The following is a 20347-nucleotide window of genomic DNA, read 5'->3' as shown; positions in this document are numbered from 1 at the left end:
CGCCTTTTAATCTGCAATTCAGGAGTGACATTTCTTGGCTGCTGGTCAAAACCTTTAATACGAGTGGAAGGGGAATCATGAAAAAGTTATTGGAAGGATTAAGCTCAACAAGGTTATTTCAGTTCACATTGTAAATGGTTTCAGGACAGTGTTTATGTGGGAACAAGAATTTTGCAAGTTTTCGTGACACAGCAGGTAGCAGCTCCAGCAGGGCGAGGGTGTGAAACCAGTTGATTATAACTAACAGAGCCAATACGATTATGTCAAGTATCTGTAAACAGAGTAAAATGTTATGACAGATTACCAGTCTGTCAGCCAAGTGTTAACATCAAACGGTAGGATACCAGGAGGATGATGAGTAATGTGCTTCGTGAAATGACTAAATCCTGTTGATGAAGATGTCAAGATAACACAGATGACTTCATGTGCAAAAAGTACAATTTGTACAGTCGCTTCAAACTTCCCCGGGCTGCACGAGCTTCCAATCAGATGACGCACAGCCACGTTGAGAACTTCATTTTATTTTAGTTGAATGTAAATAATGTCTTGGCACACATGCCTGCACTGAGAGCGAGTGAGGAAGGAGAGAAGAAAAAAAAGGGGGACCACATATAAGAAAATCCATGGGAGAAAAGTATGCCTTTATCTTTTAATAAACCGTAAAGCCAGGAGGCAACATGAAATTACAGCATAATAGCAGTGCAGAGTCTTCTGAAGACTTAATTGCCTTAATTATAGCAGTGCAGAGCAAGAGAGAGAGGGAAAGGAAAGCATGAAGAGGAGGAGGAGGAGCCACGAGGAAGGAGGGAATCAGAGAAGAAGAAGAGTGATGTGATGGAGGAACTATGTGTGAGCCAGATGTTGCAGGTGTAATCCAGGTGCACCCGGCGTCTGCAGATAACCTCCGGTGTCCCCTGCGTATGGAGAGGTGCCCTGATGTGATAATATAAGAATCCTCCAGCCACGATGGAGTGAGCGCCGCACTGAGAAAAAGTCTCTTTCCAGTCGAGTGAGAATTCCTCTGCCTCAGATCTTACAAGCTGGCAGGCTTACTCCGGGATGCTAAACATAGCTTTCATTTTCCTAGTGTCTAGACTGGGTTCTCAGTACTTTCTGCTGTGGTTTTTCCTTCACCCAGGGAAGATTGTACTCCTAATTCTCGTGCCTCGGAGCCAGCAGGAAGTGTGTTTAGCCAGCAGTCTTGTAAAGTACCTGGGAACACCCCCACACCCCCACCCCAGCCCAGAGCCTGCAGTTCAGGTGGAGAGTTCAACTTACTTATGAGCAATTATCGTAGGATGTGAGGAGAAGGTCAATGACTCTTGCCTTCGTCGTACTTCCATTTGCCTTTTACTTCTGAGAGATTGCACCTTCAATTTCTTTTAAGGGGGATGTTGAATAAAGTTTGAATCCTACTACTTGGCTGAACAATTTACTTTTTTTTTCTACTAATCAATTACAACAGACGGTGATGACTAAGCTTTGAGTACATCATTATAATTCAATTATATTAATTAATGCTCTCAACAAGTAAAAAAGTATTCATCATATCCCTCACTGCAGTTACATGGCTGCAGTGAGGGATATAGTATGATAAATGACATCATCTGAATGTTGCATTTGAACAAATACATATACTGTTGTAGCTGATGGAGGCAGAGCTAGTTTGAATTACTTTGTATAAAGTTTGGTAGTTCCAATACCGAGGGTTGCAAGTATCTTGCAACCCTCGGTATTGGAACTATTTGTACATTTGCCCACAAAATGTAGTGCAGTAAAAGTATAAAGTTATGTGAAAATACTCAAGTAAAGTACAAGTACCTCCATTTGTATCTAAAGTAGAGTACTTGGTTACATTACACCACAGCTTGTAATATTGGATCCCTTAAATGATCAAAATCTGCCCCTCGTATGTAATCTAAGACTCTCTTGAAATTCCTGTTAAATCTATATGAAACTGGTGTGAATGAAAGTCTTTAGCGTCTAATTGATCTTTGTTTTTTTTAAGTTTGCTGCAGAGGATGGAATTGTCTTAACCTTTTTACTTAGTATACAAGAACTCTGCCATTTGACATTCTGCAGCCAGTTTGAGTCAGTGAAGTAAACCGTTTAAACTTTAAACTGTTCACTTTTCAGCAACATCACAAAGTCTGAAGAATGTACATTACCTATCACAAAGCAATACCCTGCCTTTGGTGTCCAGGGTTGTCGTTTTGTATGGAGTTGGGAAGGAGATGTGTCGTGTTTTTAAGAGAACCAGTTTGCCTGTGGGGGCATTTTTGTTGTCGTCAGGCAAGTCCCTGCACTGCAGCGCAGGCCTGCCCCGAGTGGAGATTCTTTCGGAGGGAGATCTCTTTCTTCTTGAAGCGTCTTACCAAGAGCTATTAATTATTTACTGGGAGAGCTAACATCAAAGGAGCAGACTTGTGCTGAATTAAATGGGGGCTGGAGCCTGGCAGTGTGGAGCTGAGAGAAAAACTGGGTGAGAGGGAAAAGCCGAGCAAGATATTCGCTCCCGTTGCTTTTGAACTTTCCGAGTAGAAGAAGAAGTGAAAGAAGAAAGAAAAGAGCGATGTTAGTTTATGTAAAGGAGGCAGGACGAAAGAGAAAGTTGGAAGAGTTTGTGTTTATAGCTCAACACTGTTTTAATGTTTCACTGTTTGACAAGGCTTTCATACACTGCTGGGAAAGATTGAATCCGTTCGCAGGGTTGATTAGTCTTTAATGAGCTATGAAAGTCACATTTATAAACATCTTGTATGTGGATTAAACCGAGGGGGACTCTAATTCTAACGTAGCACACATACTTCAGAGTCATGATGTGTTTACATTTCCCTGAAGCTTATTTTAAAGTTGTGGTACACATGCCACCCCTGACATCAAAGGCCTTTTGTTACTTGGCTTCTTTTTTTTCTCCTGCTGCGACTTGTCCATGAAGAAGTTGTCCCACCAAAAGTACCTGAAGTGATGAACACCCACGCACGTGTGTTGCTAGTTGAACAAAATTGAACATATTCTATATTTAGAATCATTATTGACAGTTGTTGATTCTGGAGACAGCAAACACCTCTAGGGCTATTTCTTGCTATGGATAACTAGCTCATCATGCTACTTCTTGGACAGAAATATTTAATAAATAACATCTTTCTAAGGACTCATAATACACAAATGGAGTATGGAAATGATGTTGCAACCCATCAAAAGGAAAAATGAAATGTACAGTTACAAATCTTGATCATATCACACTTCCTCAGCTGCACAAGAAATTAGCACTTTGATAAGTTTCAAACAGCTGGACATGTACTAACACAGCTGAAAAAGTGGCAGAATCATATTTACCCAAACTGCAGGTAAATGGTAAAAAGAAACAGGATTATTTAATACATCACGTTCTATGACAGTCTTTAAAATATTACTGATACATCATTCAAATCAATTGAGTTAATGTTATGCCTCTGTGATGAGTATAGCCATAGCTGGAGGCTTTATGTATTCTGGTTGTTCCTCCATATGTCCATTAATCTGTACCATTCTCTACAAAGCGATATTGCAGGAATGCCGTGAGGAAACAAATTATATAATATTTGCCGTGAAAATCCACTTGGAATCGAGAATAAACTGATTTGCAGTCACTTCACAAAAACACATTTTTAGCCAGAACATGAGGCATATGCTATATTATGACAAAGTCACACAAATGTCTAAAAGGATCAGAATTACCGGTACAACTTTTTGGACAGACATGGTGGATTTTCTGTTCTTATATTTAATTACGTATTTGAAGTTGATCAGTCAAAACGACCTGTCACTTTCCAAACACAGGGCGGTAGGTGGCAATTTTACAGATCCAATATCTATCAGCAAAATGAAAGCCAGAAACTAAAACGTAATAAAAGGTAATGACGGACATGTGGCTGTCTGACAATGTGAATAATAGGTAGTGTAACTTGCTGTGGCTTTCTCTGTCACCAGAACCCATTAAAAGATTGTGAGCCAACACATTTTGGACTGACACGTTATCTCCCCGTTGCCTCCATGTAAACACTAGAGGAGCAGTGAAGCTGATCTGGCAGCTAATGGTAGACTAACACCTAGGAGTCTTTTCTGTGTACACCGTGGCAAAAGATGTAGAAAACATGCTCAACGTGTCATTGTTGAGTCATGTTACCTCAGAGATCAACATGTTATGAAAAAAGCCATTGCGCCTCCCCCGCACACACCAGTAAACCCCCTCCCCTCTCTGTGTCCTCTGTCAGGGCCCAGCGATGACACTCTCCAGCCACTCGGCAGCAAAGTCACAGCAATGTACATTGTCACTTTGATCTTCACCCCCCCCCACCCCACTTCTCTTCCTTCTAGTTATGAGGCGGACTGGCAAGAACCCAAGGGCACTTGATAATACCAGGATATGATCCCAGCCCCGCTATTTTAGATCGTGTAGTGCAGACATCAAAACGGTGTCTAAATAGGGCGCCGTGAATCAAAAGCAGTCGTAGGGGAGAGAAGCAGCAGCTAAGATAAAGTTTTCTGTATTTTTTTTCAAACAAGGGGAGCCAATTTGGATTCTGCATGGAGATACTTCTGCACATCTAAGCGTTTCCCTTATCCTTTGCCTTTAGCAGAAGTCTTCAAAAGACCTCTGTGCTATGTCTCTCCCTGCTCTCACATGAAAGAAGCTCACTTTTTTTTGTTGCTGTTGGAAAACTTTATTCAACTTTCTTGAGTGCGCACAGCAGACCTCAATATGACTTTAACTCCATGTCACGCACATTTGCATCACATTTGACTCTGTGTTAGTTTGTGTCATGCTATTAGCTTGATGTGATGCAGATGTTACACCATGAAGACTTCAGAGAAATGGACCATATGTGCCTGTAGCAAATGTTATCAATAGCTTGTTTACTTCTGTTTGTTTTCCATCTCATTCGCTCATTCCCGATGATCTACACTTAGGCAGAGAACTCCCCCTAGTGGGCTGAATGTTAACATCTCCACATTGCGATCATACCTTCCCTAGCGTTTCCCTTTGAACTCTTGTTGAATGCATCTAATGATTCATGTTTGTTCTGTGTGTGCAGGCGAAGAGAGCCGTGCAGCGGGGAGCCACCGCCGTCATCTTTGATGTGTCGGAGAATCCGGATGCCATCGACCAGGTTCGTACACACCTAAAATTACCCAGGCCTTCACACACTTTTCAACAACACTGAAAACATGCACTGCCTTTCTGCGTGTCGGCCTGCCCTGCCCTTCTGTCTGGCAGCATGTGCGTGTGCTGTTTTGTACAAACAATGATCTTTCTATCATCTCTCTCAAATGGTTTATCCAGGTTCAGCTTTCACTAGACCATGACCAAACTCTGTTGAGCTCATAATTGTACAGGTAGCAAACATTACCTCATCCCCCGAGACCACGGATCTGTGCACATTTTGGCGCTCACATGGGCTACAGTAGGAACAAAGTGCATTTGTTGTTACAAGCATCCAGACATTGCTCCCTATCCTCGCTGTTAAGCGATATAATTCACAAGTTGTTCCTCTGAACGCCTTTGTCACAAGAATGCTTCTGTGGTATTCATACTCGCCACACCAGGTCTGGACTTGCAGGGTTTTTCTTCTTTCTCTCCTCTGCCGCTGAGTCGTAAAGCGCGTAGCTGAGAGATAAAAGGGATTGCGCGGAGACCACATGAAAGGCAGCGCTGGGCGGCTGTGTTAAATTCCCCCGAGAGGCTTTTCCAGTCAGAGCGGCCTGATCAGCAGAGACAGGACCCACAAGGCCGAGGGGCAGGGAGGAGGAGCTTAGGGGGAGTTAAGGTCCTTGGGACAAAATAAGGAGAAAAGTCCTATGAAGTTATGTACTTGACCTCCTTTTCTGTCTCAATGTATACTTCCTTTGAGGCTGATTTAATAATAATTTGGGTTTTTTTGTGGGGGGGAAGTTGAGTTTCAACTCTCTTCAAACAGCTTTTCTTATAGTTGTAATTTTTAAATGCTTTATTGTTTGTCAGAGGCTCTGTGGAGTTGTTTTCTCAAAGTGGGAGCAACGCACAAGAGTGAAGCAAGAGATCAAAAGTTTCAAAGTCTATACTTTTGAAACCAGAACATACAGTATTTCACTGGAGAACATGACGGCAGCAGAAGAAATTGAAATGTGAATATCCTCGGTATTTCCCTTGGGCTTTTCAAATTACAGATTCCAACCAGCAGACGAGAGCGAAGAGCAGGAGGGAGAAAGAGGAGGGGTAAAAGAAAGATGTCAACTGACTCCAAAGCCAAAACATCCTTTTCATTGACTGTTTCCCCCGGTTCCCTCTGGCAAACTGCAACCACAGTTTCCATGTGTTGAGCCTAGAGGTCATTTTGGCTAGTTAGTAAAAGAGTCCGTGCACAAGCATTCGGGCAGCGGCTACTAAAGTACTTTGCTGAAAGTCCCCTTAAAAAATCAAGTCATGTTTACTTCCCACAGATTTGAAGGCCCCCTCTGTGCTGTGTATAATTAAAAGGCTTTGCATGGTTGACACACAATCTTGTTTTTCATGAGTGTTCAGCTTTCATACCAATACTAAAGGCCTTTTAGTTATTTTCAGAACTCTCTGTGCCGTTTCTTCTTTTCATTTGTTATGGACGCTTCTTTGTGTGTGACTTCAAATACATGAACCATTTGTTTTTAAAGCTCGGCTCCATTTATTTTCATTGTTTCTATACATGACGAGTCAATACTTAGGAGGTTATATGGTAAAGCTTTCGAATAGATACAATAAATAAATTAACTTTGTTTAGCAGAACTTTGTTATTTCTCCGCTGATTTAGAGCTACAGTTGAATAAAGTTGGAGGAATCACAACAGGCAGTTAATTACTATATATATATAATATAATATATATATTAAAATTCATGATCCAGTGTAATATATATATTACACTGGATCATGAATCTCCTTTCATGCAACTGAAGACATTTTCCTCATGATGAGAATAACCTAGAAAAATGGCATTATTGACAAGATAAATGACTTGAGTGTGTAAATGTGTGTTTGATGTAGTTCTTTCTTCTTCCCTCTGTTCAGCTGAACCAGGTTGCAGAGGATCCTCTGAAGCGGCCCGTGGTTTACGTGAAGGGCAATGACGCCGTCAAATTGATGAACATTGTCAACAAGCAGAAAGTGGCCCGCGCTCGGATACAACACAGACCACCGAGGGTAAGAGCACATGCCAAAACCACACTCCATGTAGATGACGTGCATGTGTGTGACACTAATCTAAGGCACATGTGAGGAACATGAGGACAAGGTGAACATGTTTGTGAGGCCCAAGCAGCGATCAGCACAGAGAAGTTTTTTAGGATGTGAAGACAATCAAAAGTTCCAGCTGTGAAATCTGACCCTGTCTTTCTTATCCGTTTCCCAGAGGCACTGAGGGAGATACATATCAGCCATTCAAAGAACTATTTGTCTGCTTAGAAATATTCGATAAAAGGACCAGCACTTGGAGGTCAAATAACTTGACATAATGAAAGCCTGAGAGAAGTTGTTTTGATGAGAACAACAATCTGGCTAATCTTAGCTGGGTCTTTAATAAAAGTGTTTATCCCCACAAGTTATCGGACTCATCTCAGCAAAAAGCAAAGATGCAAATTCTGCTTTTTCAAGTAAATAAAGCCTCAAATAATGATCTAATTATCAAATGAACTGGCAATTGATCAGTCTGTTAATGAGCGAAAAGAAGTGAAATCTACGGAGTTAAGCATTTAATTAGCTTGTTTCAACCAACCAACATTCCAAAACCCAAATGTATTTAATTTACAAGTAAATCCTCCCAGTTGAGAAACTATGACCATTGCTTGAAAAATGACAAATCCTTGACAAACAAACCCCTTCTGCCGATAAGCTTTGTATTGAAGGGTCTTTGCTGCAATCTGCAGAGTTGTCTTGTTTGTTTGAGAGATGTAGTTGTGACTACATCCGACAGTCTTAAATTGACACAATAGCAACAAAAAAAAAGACACGGCAATGATTAAATCACATTAAATCGTCTATTTATTCCATAAAGTCCTTTTTATTTATTTGTATTTGCCTAATAACATGTTCAACGAGTCACATCAGTGAGTGGTCTGCTCTAATGAGCAACTAACTAAGTTCTAATCAAACATCCTTGATGGAAAATGCAACATTATGGCAAAATAACCAATTTTTAACGACTGCATGTGAAGATAATTTGACAAATGTGTTTCTCTTGCCCTCTTTTTTCCACAGCAGCCCACAGAATATTTCGACATGGGCATCTTCCTGGCTTTCTTCGTGGTTGTGTCGCTGGTGTGCCTCATTCTGCTCATCAAGATCAAACTCAAGCAAAGGAGAAGCCAGGTCAGTGTCAGAACACACACTCATCACAAAGCAAGTTTGAGTCACAAAAACAGTGATGTGACACAAAACACGCAAACCAATGCCGTGTTTTTCCACGCAGCGTGACTCTACCTGAGCTGGGTGACGGTAGCAACCATTTTGATTGATTCCTCTCGATGGTTAACTAAAAGCTCTCAGTGGAGGCTTATGTCCGGGCGCATGAATCAGGATTAGCATTTAATTAGGGCTGATGAGAAGTTGGCCGCTGGGACAAAAAACACAGAGGTGTCATGACGGAGCAGAAAAACTGTAGCGGCATCCGGTGTAATCCCGTCAGCACACGTGTGTAAAGACACTTTCTTTCTCTGTGTGTGTGTGTAATTTGTGGCACAGCAGCCGATGACTTCCTTTGGTGGTTAATTAAGAGAGCAGCTCACACCAGAGGGGTTTGTTACATTATAACAACCTTTCCTCCCTGAAATGGGAAAATGTAATTAACATCTTGTAGTGTAAATATTGTTAATACAGTATTAACATGTCCTCTCTAATTTGACTGTTAAAAGTGGAATAGTTTGGGGTTTATCTAAGGTTTCCTCCAGGGTTTGCCCTCACAACACTGCAGTTAATTACAAACTGAACATACAGATTACCTCATGTTCTATTTTTTTTAACCCTGTGATGAGATTGGCTTTCATGCCAAAGTTCATTGCTCTTTAACTTACAAAGACTTCAATTATCTCGTTGTGAGGCAGCAAGAAAAAGACCCTGGAGAGCGTTCCTTCCTTTAAGTAAAGCCTACACACACATAACTCTGGTTTACTGCTTTATGTCCCAATTTCTGCTACACATGTGAATCATTTAGTTTAATCCTCAAAAGTGGTTCTGCATGTGGCAACTTTCATCAATCACTAAGTTATATTTTGAAGGCAACACAAAACAAATGAGCGATAAAAAGAGTGGAGAACCAGAGAGCGTTGCTAAAGCATCAGTGAAACATTGCACAATGATGTAATGTGACAATGGGGAACATGTCTAATCATGACAAATGTAACCCTCTGTCATTAAAGGGGCCCTATTATGCTTTTGGGGGTTTTTCTTCTCTGTAGTGTGTTATATAGGTTTTTGTGTATGTAAATGGTCTGCTAAGGTTAAAATCCCAAGTTCTCTCTCCCCCCCCCCCCTTTCCTGCCTGAAACGCCTTGATTGTAGTCCTTTGTTTACTCCTGTAACATAGTGACATCACTACATTACACTTGTGCTTCTATTGGCTAGTGCTCCAGCACATTGTACGTTTTTAAGCTAAGCTGACCAATCACAACAGAGCCGGCCAGCTAACCAATCAGAGAACTGGGCTCTGGTTCCAGACAGAATATGTCAGAGAGTATGAACAAAATAAAGAGCTTTTTGAATATTAAAGCATGTAAACATGTCACAGTAGAGGAAGGAACAACATACAACTATGAACCTCAGAATGTGCATAATAGGAGCCTTTGAACATCATCAAAGAAGAACACGGTTAAAAAGTTGCCAACATTGGCGCATGGAAATGTAATGGCTTTTTTACCCCGAAACATCCTCTCTGAGTGGACTTTACACTGTTAGTGTTATCATTTAAATGCCTTGTTTGTGGGTCTCATAATCCACGCTGAACCTGTACCTCACCCCCCCCCCTCCCCCCACCACAGAGCTCCATGAACAGAATGGCCATCCAAGCCTTGGAAAAGATGGAGACGAGGAAGTTCAAGGCCAAAGGAAAGGGCCAGCGCGAGAGCAGCTGTGGAGCCTCCGACTCTCTGAGCAGCAGCTCCACCTCCGACTGCGCCATCTGTCTAGAAAAGTACATCGATGGGGAGGTAAGAAAAGATGCTACGTCCTTTGAGCTCATATAGAGACTTTATCTGCTTTGAGGACAGACGGTATAATGGTATTGCCATCAACTATTTTTTCAATACGGGTTGCAATGCTAGCTCTCACATTAATACCTTTCTTTTTGTATATGTACACATATAAGTATACTATTTCGAAATGAACTTTTAGCCAGTCCACATGTTTTGGTAGCCAATGCAACAAAACATTAAAAACCGTGATAATACCCCAACTTAGTGAAAAGGGTACCTCAAAAACGGTAAAGTGTTATGGCTTTGTCAGGCTCTTGGAGAGAAATATTAATAATAATGTTTCAGTATAAATAATAATAATAATAACTTGGATGTTTATAGCGCCTTTCATAATACCCAAGGTCGCTTTAGAAGGAAGAACAGCAGTATAAACAAACATAACATAACAAAAGGCAGTCTAGAGATGTTTGGTTTTAAAGTCCTGGTAAAATGTTAGTGTAAATAGTTACCAAAACACTATTTAAGTCCCAAATACTTTGTGATTTCATATTTTGCGATTAAACTCTTATAATGAGCATAAACTACATCTTGTTTGCGTTATTTATCTTGTATTTTGTTTAATTTTTGGTTTACCATACACATTTTATAAGGATCTTGTTTATTGTGAACTGTGGTGAACCTTATTTTATTTGTATCTGTTGGGACCATGATTGTGAAATCCAATCAAAAACAAGAATGAAACTTTTTAAAAAGCTAAACAAAAACTGATTACAATTTCTCTTAGCAACTCGGAGATAATGTACGTGAGCGGCTGTTTATCCAAACTCTAGAGCATAAGTGGACCATGAGGGAGAGACAACTTTGGTGGCAGTGTTAGTGTGGTCACCGTCCACCTGTGCTTGTTTTCTTTCCTTTATATTCTGTAGACATGAAACATAATGCAGTTATGTGGACAATAGAATGGAAGTTCCCCTGATGTGCTCGGGGACCGCGATCCTCCGTGACGCTCTTTCCGGCGCCTTTTCAGATGTTTAGTTCAGTCTTTGAGAGCACCTGGAGAGATAACGGTACCCAGAGTGCATTAGGTTGTGATTATGCTTCCTGTTTTCCCAAATGTGGCTTTCTTTTCATCTTTTTAAGGAGTCATTGTCAACAGCATTGTTCATCTTCGCTATGGGGACAAACCCCAGTGCCCGGGGGGGGGACATAGTTGGCGTATGTGTAAGGTTTTTTTTTGTGGTTATGTGTCTCTTCGGTGAGGAGGGGAAGAAATCACAACAAAGCGTGGCGCCAGGCTTGCACAGAGGAAGTGGCAATATAAAAGGCTGAATGGCATCAAAGCGCTTTTTCAGCAGTGTATCAACAAAAGCCTGGGTGGAAGAGGGCCCAAAGATGAGTCACATCGACCTTAGAATAAAGTATTAATGGCAGTGAGAGCTTTCAGAGGAGAGGAATATAATAATTCATACCGCTCCTCCTATCATCCTGGAATTCCTCCATGCCAGTTCTCCGTCTGAATACAAAGTGTTGCATTCCTTTCATATCAATCCTCCAGTGTTAGCCGTTTGTTTGTTTTGTTCCAGAAAGTGGTGACATTGACGACAGACTTGTATTTGTACCATTGTGTGACTTGTTGTTAAGGGTCTTGTTTTTGGCATAATATGAATTAGATTACTCAGAGGTAAAATGTTAATCAATTCACTACAGTTGACAGCTCTGTACAGCTTTGCTGCCACCTTGTGGACGTTTGTTACTTAACTGAGAATTGTTTATGTAACAACTTGGTAACTTTGGGAGTTGCAGGAATTCATCAATCCTGAAATTACACCATCGTTTAAATGTGTTTCACTTTTAGGCAGAGAGTTAATTGACACGTAAATTATCATTATTAATTGTTATACTTAACTTACTTGTATACATTATGTTCCATTGTGATAAAAAGTGTGAAACAATTGTTATTTGTGTATTACATTACGGTAGTATCTGACAGTTGTATCTTTGATGTGTTTCCCCCCACAGGAGCTGCGAGTTATCCCGTGTGCTCACAGGTTTCATAAGAAATGTGTGGACCCCTGGCTGCTCCAGCATCACACCTGCCCCCACTGTAGACACAACATCATCGGTAAGACAATATTTAGCTTTGATGTTCAGATAAAACACTCTTTGTCATCAACAGAAAAAAAACATACAAACACAAAAAAAGATACACTGAGAAACAACAGAGACATTCATGAGGATATGCTGTTATTTTTCAGAGCAAAAGAAGGGGAATCCAGGACCGGCCTGCATGGACCCCGGCAACCCAGTGCACAGCCGGCAGCGGGTGGTGCTGCCGGTCCACTACCCCGGCAGGGTGCACCGCGCCGGCCAGGTGACCGCCTACCCAACCAGAACCAGCATGGACCCCCACGGAAACCCCATCACCATGCTGACCGTGGACCAGCACCCAGATCCTCAGGGTCTGTACACCCCCCAATCAACATCCGCCTTTCTGCGGAGCTACCACCCCACCCTCCATCTGGACCACTCGGTCAACCCCCACCACTGTGGATTAGAGCACCGCGGCCCCCCCGCCTACCCAGCACAGCCGCATCATGGTGCTTTCAAACGGCCAAAGTTCCATGGTCGAAATTTTTCCCGAGCAGCGTGCTTCTCGCAGTACGAGACTATGTACCAGCACTACTATTTTCAGGGTTTGACTTTCCCCCAACAGCCCGAGGGGGGCCAGGGGCCTACTATGGCAGGGCAGCTTGGTGGAGGAGGGGGGGCCCATAAGGGCCAACACAGCAGGGCCTTCCAGCAGGGTCTGTTATACCCCACTGTGGTGCACATGGCACCAGCCTCTGCTACAAGAATCGGTGATACTAGCAGCACTTCTGGCCTGAACTGTTACCACGGTCACCGCTCGGTGTGCAGTGGTTACCTTGCCGACTGCCCTGGCAGCGACAGCAGCAGCAGCAGCTCGGGTCAGTGCCATTGTTCCTCCAGCGACTCCATGTTGGACTGTACTGAGGTCAGCAACCAGGGAGTGTACGGCAGCTGCTCCACTTTCCGCAGCTCGCTGAGCAGCGACTACGATCCGTACGTGTACCGGAGTAAGAGTCCATGCAGGGGGTCTGTGGGGGAGGCCGGGGCTGCGGCGTGTGCCACAGCTCCTGCTGAGGATTCCTCATCCCCTGTTCCCTTGGGACACGACTGCCTGCAGCTCCCCCCCGGAGCTTCAGGATATAACTCGGGGGACCACCTCTCCAACTGCAGCTTGGAGCCCAACTACAGCAGTCACTCATCACTGGAACCCAGGGAGAACAGCAACACTAGCACTACCTCAGCCGGGGCTCCAGAGCCCCCGAGAGCAGACAGGGGGAAGGGGCCACAGGAGGAGTCGGGGGAGCTCGGGGCTGCAGCCTGTAGCTGCTGCTTCGAGGGGCCCCCTCCCAATGTGCAGTGCAAAGGGCAGGACTCGGACCAAGCTGGGTCTCTGACCTCAGGACGCTTTCACAGGGGGATGGACTTTCACAGCGCCTCCTCCAAGAACTACTTTGCCCCCGAGCACCTGTGCCCCCCCTCGGAGCAGGTGAGCTACGAAGGGCTGCCTTGCTGCTTCTACAAAGAGCTGAAGGTGCACAGGGCCGCGGGGGGGCGCTACGCCGAGGACTACGCTGTTAATGTGCAGTACGCAGACTCGGAAGCCTGTTCCGGGCAGGGCTGCTGCGAACTCAACCAGAGAATACCCATAATTCCGGAGGACACAGATTGTGAATTGTGCCCAGGGGCAGAGACCCAAAGCAGTTTATTACCCATTAATGTCCCAGTGGAGGCAGAGGGGCGGACAGCAGAGCAACATGAGCCCAGGGAGAGGTATTTTACCTCTGGACAATTTAGAGGTCAGTCGTACCCTCTGGAGGAGGAGACCAGGGCTTTGTTTCACCCTCAGCTCTCTGCCAGCCCAGCTTCTTTGGGGAGCAGTACACCATCAAATGAGGGGGGTCTGGGTATATGAATTTAGAGCCCAGTGAGATGGGACTCAGTCTGAAGTATGTATTTGGTACCGAATCTGTCAGTCAATCATTGAAACCCTCAGCTGCCTTGTTGTAACCGTGCTCTCTGAGCGCTGAATGTTATCATCTTCGATTGTGTGGATTTCTACTGAAATGGCCTGTCATTTCTAGACAGTGTGTCAAGTTCATTCCTGTGGCCATGAAACATCTCAGCACCATGTTTTCATAGCACTGAGACAAAGTGGAACTACAAATATAGATGGACTGAAACTAGAAGTAGGTTGGTTTGGTTTCTATCTGCTGCCATCAAGGGTAATTAAGTAATCTGGGCCCATTTCTTAAGAGATTTTAGTTTCTATATCTTTTCTGCAAAATCTAGGAATTTGCCTTTTTTTTTTCTCCACAAAAAGATCACCCTTAATTCACAAACATCTACATGTATAGGTGCACGCATAAACACTGACTGCCTATAAAGCTTCAACCACCAGCTCGAATAGGTTGTACGGACATAGCTATACCAAAACAGAAAGACTTGATTGTTTTATTTTCTTTTACTTTTGTCAAAAGCAGGGAAATGGGTCCTTTTTAAGTGTCTGTGACCCACACATTTCTCTGAGGAGAAGAAGCTATATATTACAGAAAAATGCATAGAAATGTGAATGCAAGGCTGACACTGGTGTCTATTCAATATTAATACAGAATTTGTTTATGCATTGCATTTCTGTCCAGCAGTGGCCTACCTGTATGAAATGTGCCAGAGCAACATGGAAGCCTTACGCTGGGAAGCTGTTTGTAGCAATATCTAAAAGACACTGCGCCTCTTTGGGTTGTCTGAAGTGGCAGTGTCTCTGGGTCAGTAGATGTTTTTCAGAAGCAGAGTGTTGCACTCTTACTTTTTGTTTGGAAGCCCATAAAAGTGTATTTTTGCTGTCACTTACCCAATTTCCTAAATGAGACATGCTCTAAAAGATATCTAGTATGTATCAAAAGGCCAAAGGAAAGTGGCTGGAAAAGACTCATTTTTCAAAAGGGTTCCTTATTTTACTGTGACTTTTTTTTTTTTAAACAATGCAGTTATAAATACCAGTGTATCTGTTTGAATCATATCGTGCCATGCATAATACATACTCGCGATATCAATGCATGTCATTCATGCCTTTCTGTTTGTCCTGCAGACTGTTGTTATACTGTTTCTATGAAATACACACATTCTCTACACAGAGGAAGACTTTCTGAATAACCCTATTTATAAGTTAACCCAGTGCTGTAATCAAGTGAGAATCTAATCTTGCCTTTTGCATAGAGATATGTACCTACTGCAAATATAACATTTTGGGTACTTGAGTCACTATTTAATTTTTTTGTTATCGTTTCTAGCACTTAAAATGTGTACAAAAATTAATATTTTTTAATTTTTTAAGAATATAATTATTCTCTGTCACTACCATTACAAATGTTTTAAAGAAAAAGGCTAGAAATCAATCTGTGTATATTTCTGTACCTGTATAGCAAACACATTTCATAAATGGAAATGTTCTCTGAATATTTATTTACTAATATATTTATCTTTAAGCCATGTCTTATGTTCAGAGTGTATGAACGTTTGAGTTATTTGGTTGCTTTTTATTTTGAGAAAAATCACTAACATGACTTTGTATATACATGGTAATTGCACACAAGACGATTAAATCTTCTCTGACCAAAAAACTGATTTTAAAACTTTAGTACCATACAGTTTTGTAATTAAAGTGTACAAAGATCTGTAAAATATACAGTTTTATTCAAGTAACTCATGTTGTGGTGTCCTCCTTTTTATTACCTGCACTTCACATTCACATTTTGACATTGTTTTATCATAAGAACAAAATCTTTGCCTTCCGTAGCTTTGAGAAGAATCCATTCAGATACCGAGATCAACTTTTTAAACACTTTGAGATGTTACAGAACTAAACTAAAAATATTCTAAACTAAACTCAGTTGCTAGTAGTCCTAACATTGATACCAGAAATATAGAGGCATTTTGGGATTGCTTTCTGTCGCTGAACCGAACCCAGGAAAATATGTTCACTCTTCATGTCGGACATGTTTTTCTGTCATTGCTGCAGAGAGGAGCTCTGGGGCTTTAGTTTGGCAGTTGGACAGAAAAGCGTGAAACACAGAACCAGTAGTATAGTTTATAGAAAATAGTAAAACAAATTAAAACGTATAATTGTTTGTCAAAAATGTGTAAAAGAAAAGACATTGTGTATATATAGTATGAGAAACATATGCTAAAAACAGCATAGTATAGTACGTTGAAAACAGTATTGTATTTTGAAATTATGCAAAAAACGACAGTGTTGAAAATATCAGAACACACCACAGAGAAACATCGAGAAAAAATATGTAATATATTATGCAAAAAAAGAAATACCAATAATGACAGTTTAGTAAGTCAAGAAGTAGCAAAAACTACGTAGAACACTAATTCTAAACTGTCAGAAAAAATAACCTAGTAAAGTATATTGAAAATGTGCTAAAATAATAATGTTTGCATATTTTCATTGCATGTTGTTTTTTTCTATTTTTCTATTTCACATAAAATAGAACATTTGAGTTATTCGGTTGCTTTTCATTTCGAGAAAATTCCATGGAGGCGTTGTATATTCATCGTAATTACAATCAGGACAATTAGATCTTCTCTGATCCAAATCCATGTCCAAAGTATTCCAGTATCTCCTGTGATGTATCCTCCTTTCCATTACCTGCATTTCACATTATTGTTTTAACAGCAGAAGAAATACATTGCTTTGAGAATAATCCATTCAGGTACAGAGATCCTTTTAAACATTCTTTATTTGTAGCCAAAATGTAGATATTACATCAAAATATTTGAAAAAAGCTGCACATAAACTCACTTGCTAGTAGCCTTAACACTGATACCACAAATATAGTGACATTTAGGTTATCAGTGCAGCATTCTTTACCAACAAAGGTATTTAGTACAGTCTAATCGTTGCTGAACCAAGACCATCAGCAGGGAAATAAATATGTCCACCGAAATGCTTCTCTCATGGTGCAGTCATTGCTGAGAGAGGAGCTCTGACGTTCATGTCTGAGAACTCTGCACAGTTTGAAATACAGACAGAGAAGTGTGAAACACAGAGCCAGTCTTTTTGCTTCTGTTTTCCAGAGGAGTGCATCTCACAGCTTGAAACCAGAGTGAAGAGCCACGACTCCACCGGTGAGGTTGTAGTACTTCACAGAGTAGAAACCTGCGTCCTCAATCATACCTTTAAAATCCTCCTTCAGGAGAGAAGAAAAGGAAATGACAGTGAGTCCACAAGTTACACTGCAGACAGCTTGAAAAACATGAACCTAAGGAAACATACAGTGACTCAGTTATTCAGTAGTTTTGTCCTTAAAAAAAAGAAAAGATCACTACGATTTTTTGCCCATTATCTGACCTTAAAATGTACTTAGCAAAAGGTCTTTAAAATATTAAAAAGGTATTACATTTAACATCTGGATTAGTGCACATATCCTAAATCAAACCATTAAAATCAGAAAGTGATAACATTTCTTATGAAATACCCCCAACTGGAGTTGAATCAAATCAGAGTAGCAATGGTAGAAAAGAGTAGACTGAAGAAAAGAAAAAGGTTCTTACCTGGTCCGGGAACTTGCGGATGCTTTCTACCAGATACTGGTAAGACTTCCAGTCTCCAGCTATCACCTCTCCCAAAACTGGGATCATCTGGAAACTGTACGCGTCATAAAGCCTGAAAACATGAAACAGGATCAAAGTCAGTGAGCTGAAACCTGCTGCAGATACACTCATTTTAAAAATCCTTCTTATATGAAACTAATCGTTTGTTTGTGATGAGTTCTTACCCTATAAAAGTATTTTTAAAAGAATTTCGTATTTTTCATGAATTTGAAATTGACCAATTTGCATAATGAGTACTTTTACTTTTGGTCCAAGATCTGAGTACTTCTCCCCAGAGTCCTGCACGGGTCTGATTTTCAAGACCCGCTCCCGCCCCGCACCCGCGACGTGCAATACCGAACCCGCCCCGCTACCCGCACATATTGCCAATTAGTTCCGCAACCCGACCCGACCCGTCGGCACAGGATCCGCAACCCGACCCGAACCCGCATATATATAAGCAGTGAAAACGTACAATTATTAACACACACAGTTGCATATTTGGCTCAAAAAGCCTGGGATGTTGGTTATTTTCTGCATCTAGGATGACACCAAAAGCCTCCCAGACGTTGGATTTCGCTCTTGAGGAAGTATTATTGAAAAGGCTGTATTCTCGCTAGAGAGCTTCACCTCAGCCATTTCGAATGTGGCGCGCTCAGCAGCAGATTGATGCGCTGCAGAGGTTATGATTATGCGCGGTCCCGAGGGGGAGAGGTCTGAGGATTTAAACATTAAACTAAATTATTATTATTTAAATATATTTATTATGCAACACCCGCAACCCGACCCGCATCATCTTTGTTTTACCCAGAACCGAACCCGGAAAAAAGCGTTTGAAAAAATACCACCCGCGAAATCACCTTTTTTGCGGGTCACCCGTCGGGTACCCGCCGGATACCCGACCCGATGCAGGACTCTGCTTCTCCCACCTCTGGCAACAACAGTCTCAAGGTTTTATTTCAGACCGATTCTTAAAAAAAAATATTTGACTCAAACTATCCTGTGTTCTGAAGAGTGTTAATCTGAACACGGACCCTTCACAGAGTTATACACTCTTCCTTGCTCTTTAGTCAGGGGTCGTTACACTTTTCACCCAATGATTTTTCAAATGACTTCTCCATGACCTTACCTGATTTTCCATGACCAAAAAAATGACTCTTTTCTCAGCGTAACCACTGAAAATGGTTTATTTGAACATGGAACAGGAAAAATAAGGTCATACATATGAACAACATGTTGTGCGCCCATCTAAAACAAATCAAATAGGCCTACTAGCTTCTACACGGCTAAAGCAACTACAATCTCTCACCAGGCAAAATACCTCAACAGTTAAAATGACATTTTACGTTTCATTACATATACGATACAGTATTTTATTTTATCATTATAGTAATTACTATTTCGCATTAGATAAGATTTAAGATTACATTTGATGCAACGTTAGTTACATTCCATGACATGAAAAATATTGTTTCGATAACTTTTCCCAGAATCTGGAATTGTGCATTTTGAATTTCCATGACTTTCCAGGTTTTAAATGACGCGTAAGAACCCTGTTTAGTACTCTGCAGCCAGCCTCACATTTAACAAGCTGAAGTGGCTTTTAGGAACAAAACCACAAGAAGGGCGTGTTCATCCAAGGACACAAAATCCCACGGCGGGATAAAAAAACGCATAGTAATTATATATATATATTTCTTAATTGCTGCCTCAGTATAAGCCGAGCATCTATGGGCATCTGTCTTAATGTAGGCAGCCATACATGTAGTATGCTGGTGAGACAGAGTACTCTACTCGCTTGAATACGATCGACCACCTCCGAGAGAAAACAGACAAGCCCCTTGGTGAAAAGTTTTCAGCGATTCTGTGAAGGCCAGTGATGAATCACAGAGTAGCTCTCTGAGAGTTCTACGGTTGATTTCATATTCACAGTTAGTCACAATCCGATTAGAGAGCACTGCCCTCCTCACCCTTGCTAGAACAGGATTTGCTCACTTGCTGAAACTCCAAACACATAAACCTGGCCACGGGTCGGCTTCAGGAACACGCAGAGCCTCCTGCAGAGCGCTGAGCAACCAGAACAGATTTATATGAATGCTCTGACACGCCTAAAAAGCGGCCCCGGTATAATGTTCATCTCAGGCTTCATATTAGTATTGCTGCGCCTCTACTCTGTGACATAATAACAGTTTAAATGATACTGAACTATCTCACAGTCATTGTCTACAGCAAAAGATTATCAGCTAGTAACAGCTTCGCAGTTCTTTGACTTTACATTTCCAAGATAACCTTTCTTTGTAAGCTGAGGTATAGTTGGAATTGAAACAATGAAAGACATACTCTAGTGTTACAGTATCCCATGCTGTATACACTGGATGCATTGCAAGAATTATATTTAGCCTGCCCCATCTCTAAGATGACGATTTAACGGGAATTGCCAAAACAAAGTCTAGCTGTGAGCCTCTCTTAATTCACCGCGCGAAGATG

The 20347-nt window shown here is 41.6% G+C and overlaps 2 protein-coding genes across 3 annotated transcripts in view; one reads left to right on the top strand and one right to left on the bottom strand.

Moving 5' to 3' along the window:
- Positions 1 to 15047, top strand: part of znrf3 (zinc and ring finger 3) — a 74012-nt gene extending 58965 nt beyond the window's left edge. Inside the window, exons 3-8 of one of the 2 annotated variants that reach the window (XM_010787365.1) lie at positions 5079 to 5153; positions 7062 to 7193; positions 8250 to 8357; positions 10022 to 10189; positions 12194 to 12296; positions 12430 to 15047. In XM_010787365.1, coding sequence (XP_010785667.1) covers positions 5079 to 5153; positions 7062 to 7193; positions 8250 to 8357; positions 10022 to 10189; positions 12194 to 12296; positions 12430 to 14174 — 2331 coding nt within the window. In that variant the 3' untranslated portion in view covers positions 14175 to 15047. Of the gene's footprint in view, positions 1 to 5078; positions 5154 to 7061; positions 7194 to 8246; positions 8358 to 10021; positions 10190 to 12193; positions 12297 to 12429 lie in introns of both variants that reach the window. The other variant, XM_010787364.1, reaches the window with a different exon arrangement.
- Positions 15048 to 15792: 745 nt separating this feature from the next.
- coq5 (coenzyme Q5, methyltransferase) overlaps positions 15793 to 20347 on the bottom strand; it is a 15214-nt gene continuing 10659 nt past the window's right edge. Inside the window, exons 6-7 of the mRNA XM_010787366.1 lie at positions 17822 to 17933; positions 15793 to 17457 (exon numbers count right to left, since the gene is read on the bottom strand). Coding sequence (XP_010785668.1) covers positions 17356 to 17457; positions 17822 to 17933 — 214 coding nt within the window. The 3' untranslated portion in view covers positions 15793 to 17355. The remainder of the gene's footprint in view (positions 17458 to 17821; positions 17934 to 20347) is intronic.

Source organism: Notothenia coriiceps, unplaced genomic scaffold (genome assembly GCF_000735185.1).
Source record: "Notothenia coriiceps isolate Sejong01 unplaced genomic scaffold, NC01 NC01_scaffold00030269, whole genome shotgun sequence".
NCBI classification, from domain to species: domain Eukaryota; kingdom Metazoa; phylum Chordata; class Actinopteri; order Perciformes; family Nototheniidae; genus Notothenia; species Notothenia coriiceps.
This window is presented reverse-complemented; position numbering and strand designations above follow the sequence as displayed.